Source organism: Cryptotermes secundus, unplaced genomic scaffold (assembly GCF_002891405.2).
Source record: "Cryptotermes secundus unplaced genomic scaffold, Csec_1.0 scaffold447, whole genome shotgun sequence".
Lineage (NCBI taxonomy): Eukaryota > Metazoa > Arthropoda > Insecta > Blattodea > Kalotermitidae > Cryptotermes > Cryptotermes secundus.
The window spans coordinates 13,842-22,845 of NW_019733325.1; the positions used below are offsets into that span (position 1 = coordinate 13,842).

The 9,004-nt window shown below is 39.5% G+C and overlaps 2 protein-coding genes across 3 annotated transcripts in view; both read right to left on the minus strand.

Annotated features, from left to right (window-relative positions):
• Window positions 1-502: 502 nt before the first annotated feature.
• LOC111867980 lies at window positions 503-8,015 on the minus strand. 2 transcript variants are annotated; one of them, XM_023858250.2, is made up of 5 exons: window positions 7,960-8,015; window positions 5,438-5,585; window positions 3,826-3,968; window positions 1,908-2,013; window positions 503-775 (listed from the first exon to the last, which is right to left on the minus strand). In XM_023858250.2, the coding sequence occupies exons 2-5, from the start codon at window positions 5,577-5,579 to the stop codon at window positions 537-539; spliced, it is 630 nt and encodes a 209-aa protein (XP_023714018.1). In that variant the 5' UTR covers window positions 5,580-5,585; window positions 7,960-8,015; the 3' UTR covers window positions 503-536. The 2 variants fall into 2 exon arrangements, with proteins under 2 accessions (XP_023714018.1, XP_033608767.1); XM_033752876.1 differs by lacking the exon at window positions 7,960-8,015 and having other exon boundaries at window positions 5,438-7,202.
• LOC111867972 (ribosomal protein S6 kinase alpha-5) overlaps window positions 7,936-9,004 on the minus strand; it is a 29,522-nt gene continuing 28,453 nt past the window's right edge. Inside the window, exon 14 of the mRNA XM_023858235.2 lies at window positions 7,936-7,998. Within this exon, the coding sequence (XP_023714003.1) occupies window positions 7,936-7,998 (63 nt within the window). The remainder of the gene's footprint in view (window positions 7,999-9,004) is intronic.

Genomic DNA, 9,004 nt, shown 5'->3' on the forward strand with positions numbered 1-9,004 from the left:
AGAGACCACAGGGAAGACCAAGTCATAGGTGGGTGGACAATATTAGAATGGATCTTAGAGAGATAGGATGGGATGGTACGGATTGGATTGATCTGGTTCAGGATAGGGACCAGTGGAGGGCTCTTGTGAACACGGTGATGAACACAGGAACCAGTGCTTCAAATCACTCCAAATATTACACATGAGTAAAGTCTTCTCATCACACGCCAGTTCTTCATATGATGAACACAGAAAACAGCCTCTATTGTTGGAGAGGGATGTTTACCATGCTGTTGCATGGCAGCGGTCAAGACGCAGACTCCATAGAAAGCCAGTCACGTGATAGCCATCAAGCCAACCCACTGGCACACTGACTGTTGCCTAGCAACGAACTATAAACTTTTATCCTATTGTTGAGTGCACTTACACGACTGAAGGTTGTTTACAGGTCAGAAATGCTCTGGCCATTGACATTACAACAACAAATAATTCTATACATTTCACATATTTATTTAATTTATTTAATTATTATAATTAATTAATATTTATTTATTTAATCATAATGCAGTATATCTCCTCTTCTTGCACTTAACATTAATATAATTATCATCATAATAATTCTCATAAGTTAAAAAAAATGAACTGGCAGCTTCACTCCTTTTTCTTTTTCTGGGCTGTATTAATGGTCCTCCAGAAGTAACGAATAACGTTAAGCCACTGTTATGTGACTTGTCCTCTGTCACATGGCTGATGGCTGATGCTGATGACCCAGAAACCACTTCAGCCAAAGGCACACCTGCAAATACCAAGTTCACTGCTTGTATTATTATTGTTCATATAATATCTGCAATCATGCTTGAAGAATGAGGACTGTAAGAGGCACATATGTATGTAAAATGGTCGCACTCCTCAATTATAAATGTATTACCATAAGAGAATTTTGTCAGATCCACTCTTTTATATTTTGTACCAAGCTAAAACAGGTCAGTACCCTTTCAGCAGAGGATCACCTGTGGTTCCATTCTTTCAAGGCTTAAATTACAAACAAACATCATCGCTCAACCTCTTGCACTTGTAAGTTACTGCTGGGCAATGTTCACAGGAGAGGAAGATAGTGATAGGTAGGAAAAAGAATATCAAAATTAAAAATTAGAAACTGAGAATGGACGAAATGTGAAGAAAATTTATGAAAAGATTTTGATGTTCTGATCATATTAAAAGGATAGAAAATCATAGAATTCTTCAGAGAGTACTGATGTTAGGACTCAAGCAGAAAAGGCCACTTGGATAGCCAAGACATTAGCTCAATCAAGTTAATGGGAAGTAGACAGGAAGAGGTTGGATGAGGTATAATATTTACACACTCAAGAGCTCTATGCAAGAGTCTACAGTTTCTGTAACATTTTTCAAATTGCACAAATTGGTTTCTTCTCAAATAAAATTAAGTCCATGATTTGTATTTGTACCAACCGTCTTACAGTGCACACAATTTCACCAAGGTGGACGTGAATCAGTGCAACAGGATGCTAAAATATAACATTATTAATAGTAGTCATACTAGAAGTGTATACCAATACATGAATTGTAAACATAAACTATTACATTGCAATGCCAACATAAATTTAAATAAGACATGTTTGAAGAATAAGTTAATACCGAAATAAGCCCACATTAATATACCAGAATATAATGATGCAGCAAGAAAAACAAAAACACAAGCTCAAATTTCACGTATAAAAAACGAAATAAAATTCTTATACAAAAAGAAAGAACAGTTAAACACGCAACTTTACTACCAACAAAAGTGAAGAGAAAGGTGAAGTTGTGTGCACTGTAAGACAGTTGGTACAAATACACATCATGGACATGAATCAGTCCAACAGGATGCTAAAATAAATAAATACATAAATAAAATTAAGGTATCTTACCGGAAGAACTGGTAGCAGAATGAGTGCTGGGTGTAGAATAGCTGCATGTGTCGGTTGACAGTTCCTCTGTCCATGTTCTCTGTGCCCACTCATCATCCACAACAACCTGGCCACAATAAAACATTATTCAGTTTATTGCAATTGCATTTCCTCACAAGAGAGAGAAAAAACTTGCAAGAAAAGAATCAAGGTACAACTGCCAAACAATGCAGAGTGCAAAACAGGCTTGTTCTTCCCATGCATGTACTTCACAACAATTCCACTACACCTTCAAACATTTTCACATTTACAAAGCACTTTAATCTGGACTATGGGGCTTTTACCCAGTCTGCTGCAAATTACTTCATGAAATAATAAGGTAAAGCTATCCCTGTAACAGGCCTTGGAGGACCATAGGGTTGTGAGACATTGAGGGTCCCACATTATCTATACAATCTGCTCACAGATGGTGGTAGGGTTGTCAGCCCTATGCACCGGCCTCACTTTACCCTGCAGGAAAATTCCTGGTACTCATTTGTGTTAGAGGCTGAGTCAACCCCAGGGCCATAGTGCAGCTGGAAGGATTAGGTCAATTGAAAAAATCCAATGACCTCATCAGGACTTCAACCCGCAACCTTCCAGCTTGTAGCATAGTGCCTCAACCAATTATGCTACTGGGTGCCCCCATGAAATAATATAAACACTGAATTAATATGTTTTGTTAAGAGGTACATACAATGACTAGAATGTCCCTGGAGAAAAACTAACCAGACACACTGACCATCCTACCATGACAGATCCTTTAAATAAGCTTGGAGAAACAGGAGGATACACTAGGTCACAAAACTAAAAGCCGACTGATCAAAAGGCCCACACTTAACAGCTTTTGAACTAGGACTGTGACATGTACATGACCTTTGAGGGTGAAGTGAGATATCAATGCAAGCAAGATGTTTCAAGTATGTAAGCTAAAAGAACGGTGGGTTTGTAAAATATGAACTCCAAAACTGAGATGAGAGTGCTTTTATTCTTTGTGTAACAACATGCACTCTGCTTCTGGAGGGGTGTGGGGTCATTCTGGACTGTACACTGATTTCAGGAAAACATCTTGTTCCACTCCCCATCACCCCACTTAAAGCAGAACTGAGGCTGATCCCAAGTATCCCATTCAGAAGGATACAGTCCACGTTTTATAGCAGCTCCCCATAAAGTGTAAAGTACAGAATGGCCAGTCACGGTAGCCGAGCGGTCTAAGGCAAGTATTCTCTTCGCTCGTTTGGAAACCGGGATCGTGGGTTTGAATCCCACTCAGGGCATGGATGTTTAGTTTGTGTGTGTGCGTTTTTCTGTGTTTGTGTACAGGTATAGGCCTTGCGACGAGCTGATCACCCGCCCAAGGAGTCCTACCGAATGTGTAAGATCTAGAAAAACTGAAATGAATGGAGAAGTTCATGGAGGTAGGTCTAGGCCCACTGGGGCTGTAGTGCCAAAGAAAAAAAAAGTACAGCATGATTTTCTTAAGCTTCTAAATAGTCTGTTCAATGAACTTCAGCTGCTTGCATGCGTAAAGATGATATTAAAAAAAATCACAGCTATAATGAAAGATGTTCTCTTTCTGATCCTAAGAATGCTTCTAGAATCTCATGATTCATACAATACCTGCCTTTGAAATATTTAAAACCCATTACTATTGATATTACTGTTTTCAAGAATTCTTTCCAAATGTTTCTGCATTTGTTATGGCAGTTTCTGTTACTGAATGATATCAGTTATTCACAGTCTTTCTCTATCATAGAGAACACCTTGATCTTTTAGTGGAACGAAACAGAATGAGCAAAATTGAAGATACATATTTATACCACAGATGGAAATGCGCATGATATAGAATAACTTTATACAGGTAACAATGAAACAAGTACAAAAATATCACACTACTGACCTCCTGATAAGCCACGTGGAAAGCACTGTCTGGAATCAGAAGCAGTGTTGTGGGCTCAGCTATCACACTGAATCCTTGCACCCATCCATTGTAAGTCAGGTCACTCAATTTCAGTCTGTCCTTAGGATCTGCTGTTAGAAGACCTGTAAAACAGATGACTCAAATTAACATCATAACTGTAGTTCACAGAAGTGTACCAAGCATTACATAAACTACTACTATGGAGCTAATGAAAGTAAATACACAGTGTAACATCACACCTTAATGAGTAATAACTTGACTGAAACTTAAGGAATTCAGAAAGGTTATCCATATTTTGAGAATATCTGCTCTTACATACATTCATTTATGTTGCAAGATCTAACAAACTATGTAAACTTACATTCAGCAGAGTGGGTTTTGTAAACACACATGATATTTGTCTGAATCAACTGATTTATTCATGCATCCATGCTGAGCCATGCAGTGGCTCCGGTAAGACGTCATGGGCTTCCAGCCCCTTGATCGAGGTTCTTAAACTTAACCCCCACCCCATCCCCATGCGGGACTGGGTCACGTGGTATTGCCCTCTCCCCTCCTTTCTACCCCTGGGAGCCTTGCTTGGAAGTTAATTCGAGTTCGGAGTTCAGTTCTGGTTATGGATCCATAGGGCCTTGCTCGCGGCGCCGAGCCAGCCGGAGCGACTGTCAAATTCCTGTTCGGCTGGGAGTCCAAATTTGGTTTCGGCAAGTACTGGGCTGGTTCACGGCCGACGAGATCGCCCGCGGTCGCCTGTCGTTGGGTTTGTAGGACGGCGGCGACTCGTACCAGTTTGGTTAAATCTGTTTTTATAATTTATATTGTGTATTTAATTTAGACTCAGCCTGTGGCCCGGCTATAATGTAGTAGTTATGTTTTCAAGCAACCAAGGCAAATTGTTGCGCCAGTAAATATGGGCCATTCTGCCCGAGTTAGATGCCGCTGTGTGCGAGCATGTAAATGTGCAGTTAGTTCAGTTGTTCTGTTTAATTTCTGTTGTGTATATTAAATTCTGTTATTTGTTAATATATTGATTGCCATCATTTGTAACTACATTTACCACGCTGCTAGCTTGGATCCCTTACTCTAACTTAGGGAGCGTGTGAGCACAGCACGAGAGCCATATGACGGATCAACGTTTCCCCTCCGATTGAGGAAGGGTAGACGGAGCCGAAAGGTGCCAGAGAGTGACGGTGCTGTGGTAGCAGACCGTAAGACGGTACAAGTGGTAGCAGATGTAAGACGGCTCAATACACACACCCATCATCTCAACTGAAAAATGTTAACTGACACAAACAGATAACATGAATAAAGAGAACCAATACTCATCAAAATGAGGTTTCGCAGACAAACGCCAAACAGAAGATAACCTGGATAACCATTTTACATTAACTTAAACTTTAAAAAGGAATCACTGTTCAAATTTGTGACAAAACTAAAAACATAATTTTTGTCCTGTTAAGATTAATTCTGTCTTAATTGCACTTCAAGAAAAAATAAATATATTTGGTGTCATGTAACAGTATCTTACTGGTAAGGAAATCCTATTTCTCCTGTCTACTTTCAAGTTTGGCATATTTATCAGAAGTCTTACCTTTGGTCACATATTTTGCTTCCAAAGAAATGTGATCCAAGGCATCAATGTCGGAACCGAATTCTTCCCCTTTAATCCTGGCCATCACAGCCGCACCATCATCTCCGGGCTGGACTTGGAATGGGGCATGCCCACATAACATAGTATACTGTAAACAACACCAATACCACATTCCACATTAATTCTTGAGATATCTTCCAAATTAAATTCTAAAGCAGTCTGGATGTGACTTTTTTAATCCCCTGGGGACTACTTTACTTACAGGACAACTCTCTGGCCTTTCACTATGCCCATAAGTCAAGTCACATTCTTTGTGCTGAGTGCATTAACAAAAATGCTTTTGGTCATACAGAATGTTTGAAGTTACATGTGTGCTCAGCATCATAAATATATGCTTCAGCAATATACAAATTTCTAACTTCCCTGGTTTGCTTAATAAAGCTTGTAATTAATGTATTTAATATATAGTTGTATAATTCCTACTCTTGTTAATGTACATAACATTGGTCTCTCTGGTGGTAATATGAGTACTGCTACCATCTGGATCATCTCACCAAAACAACTGTGACAGTACTATTACTAACACAATTATTAAAAGAAGTCATAGAAAAAGGATTACCTACATTATTGACATGAGCTTTTCACTTGACAATAGCTCCAAGCTCCTAGTTTGGTGTGTGCCAGCAGGTTTCATGACTTCTTAATAAAATCAGGCTCTGCCATCTTGAACCAAACACTGAACTAACTTCAGCACTATCTGCATGTGTTCAGTTTTCTTTCATAAGCAAGGAGCCATCTTCATTGCCTCAAATACTGAGTCCAAGGTGAAGACACAAACACTAGCCTCTTTATGGTTATGAGATTAGAATTTAAGAGTTCAGAGATCTAACATAAGCTCATTGCAGTTCTTAGTGGGGTCTGAGCAAGATGGAATACTCAGCATGTTACAAGTGCAGGTTATTCTTCGTGGCCAAGACGTCCCTCAGGGCAGGCAATATCAGAAATTAGAAGTGGTTCAAATTCAGAGGAATGTAATGAAATTTTTCAGAACACTTCTGTTTTAGTGGCAGCAGTAGCATTAGCAGTGAAGAGGAAATTTCTGCTAAGCTGGAGACAGGCACGAGTCATAAAAGAACACTGGCAGCAAAACCTAAACAACCGGGCTCTGATTCTGAATTAGGATGAAGTGACAAAATTGCAACAGTACAGAGACTTGCATTTTCTGGCTTGTCAGGGACAAGTATATTTCTTCCATTACAGAGGACAGCTCACCAATACAAATTTTCAGAATCAGTTTTGCTAATGAAATTTTCAAAATCATGGTGGATAAAACCAACCTGTACAGAGTGCAACAGACAAACTAGGAGGACATGAGGGTCCTTTGGAAAGAAGCCTATATTTGCAGTGGAAAACCTGTCACGTTACAGGACCTCAAAATGCTCTGTGCAGTTGCCATTCACATGCCTGTTGTGTCAGTTATCAGTGCATGATTATTGGAGCAAAAGACCAATGATGCAAGCCAACTATACAGCATCATTTGGTATGGCTCATAAGACTTTATTATTTGGCTACGCTGCATGTCAAACAATAATGACACACAAATACCTAAGGGTTAAGCGAGTTATCACCCCTTATTCAAAATCTACCCCATATTACATGGCTTAAATTCGAAAATTTTGAGAAGTATACATGCCTGAGGAGCTTCATTACTTGTACTCTTCTCCAAGTATAATTAGAATGATCAAGTCAAGGAGGATGAGGTGGGCAGGGCATGTAGCACGAATTGGGAGATGAGGAATGCGTATAGGATATTGGTGGGAAAGCCAGAAGGAAAGAGACCACTGGAAAGACCAAGGTGTAGGTGGGTGGACAATATTAAAATTGATCTTAGAGAGATAGGATGGGATGGTATGGATTAGATTGATCTGGCTCAGGATAGGGACCAGTGGAGGGCTCTTGTGAACATGGTAATGAACCTTTGGGATCCATAAAATGCTGGGAAATTTTTCAGTAGCTGCAGAATTGGTGGCTCCTCAAGAAGGGCTCAGCTCCATGAATAAGTAAATACATGCCTGAGAAAGAACTCACAATCAATAAGGCAATTTATGCATTTCAAGGGCACATATTCTTCCAGGTGTACAGGAAGGAGAAGACAGTAAGTATGAAATCAAGATCTTTCAGCTGTGTGAAGAAAATAATGGCTGTGAACATAATACTGAAATTTCTGGTGGCACACATCTTACTAATTCAGATCACAGTACTACATTCAGTGTTGGGAAAAGGCTCTGTGTACAAGTGATGAACAAGGGGCATACTGTGTATATGGATGGTTTCCTAGCCCCAAGCTTTCTGGTCATCTGTGGACATATCTATGGACACAGTAATGCCCAATAGTAAAATGCTACCTAAACATGCATTAAAAAACTGAAGGTATGGGAAGCACCTGCTTGCCAAGGACAACTCCCCTTGGCTATAAAATGGAAAGACACCAGAAACATTCACATTTTTGGTATTGCCCTTACCAATGTGATGGTTGCGCACTGCCACACAGATGACAGCACCTACAAGCAAAACATGCAGCAGTTATGGATTACATAAATACAGAACTGGTGTCGACAAGTCTAATCATATATTAGCATGTTCATATTGCTCACTCCAGACAGAATCAGCAACGAGGCAGAAGATGGTCCTGTTTCATCTCTTATCTGTGCATTGTAAATACCCACACACACTGCACAATAGGAACAGAAAAACCATCCTATTAAAGCTGTTCTGCAAGATGGTTGCTGAAGGCCTCAGTGGTGCATGGCAAGATATTTGGGAATGGGCAAGGAGTGCTTCTGCAGGCAGACTTAACAGAAAATATAATTTTCTGTACAGACTTTCAGCAACACACATGAGTGGGTCAACCTCAGTGAACCTGCAAAGTGTGTGAGGACATGGGCAAGCACCAAACAGGAAAAGCTACAAGAAGCTTATGCCTCTGTATTGTGGGGCTCTGTTTAGGAAAGTGCTTTGAGAATTGCAACTCAAAGATAAATTGTTGGGAGTGTTAAGTGAATTTAGTCCAGCTGATGAAAAGTCTGCAGTGTTTAAAATGTATTAAAATATTTTGTCTTCTTTTGTGGACACTTATTATGCTGTAGCAGCCTCAGGATTTACAACCATAATAAGTCTATTTGTTTGCAAGGCACCTGAGGAAAGATTATATTTTTGTGTGCCCAAATTTCAGGTTTTTATATAAAGAATTAGAGAAGTTATGAATTGCTTAATGATACATAAAACCCTTCAGTAGAGGGAGTTTAATTTAAATATCAATGGACTCAAAGTGTTAAAAGAATGCATATACACAGATTTTTAATTTCTGCAAATACTGTTCCCAATGTAATAAGGCTGTGACAAGTATGCCCCTGTGGCACTGCATGGATGTGACTGGACGTCTTAAAATGCACTTCTTGTTATAACACTGAGAGCAACCCAAAATTGTTACATATGGCATTCTGAAGTCATGTTCTAAATTTCTCTTTCTCTTCTAAGTGTTTTTCTTATCTCACCTCTTTAATGCAT

What these genes read in the sequence shown, in the direction of transcription:
- LOC111867980 (XM_033752876.1), bottom strand. Translation starts at nt 5,609, where the DNA reads ATGTGGTATTGGTGTTGTTTACAGTATACTATGTTATGTGGGCATGCC. An exon ending in TCCACGTGGCTTATCAGGAG is followed by an intron (nt 2,014 to 3,825) that starts GTCAGTAGTGTG and finishes TATTGTGGCCAG; the next exon opens with GTTGTTGTGGATGATGAGTG. An exon ending in TTCTGCTACCAGTTCTTCCG is followed by an intron (nt 776 to 1,907) that starts GTAAGATACCTT and finishes TGGTATTTGCAG; the next exon opens with GTGTGCCTTTGGCTGAAGTG.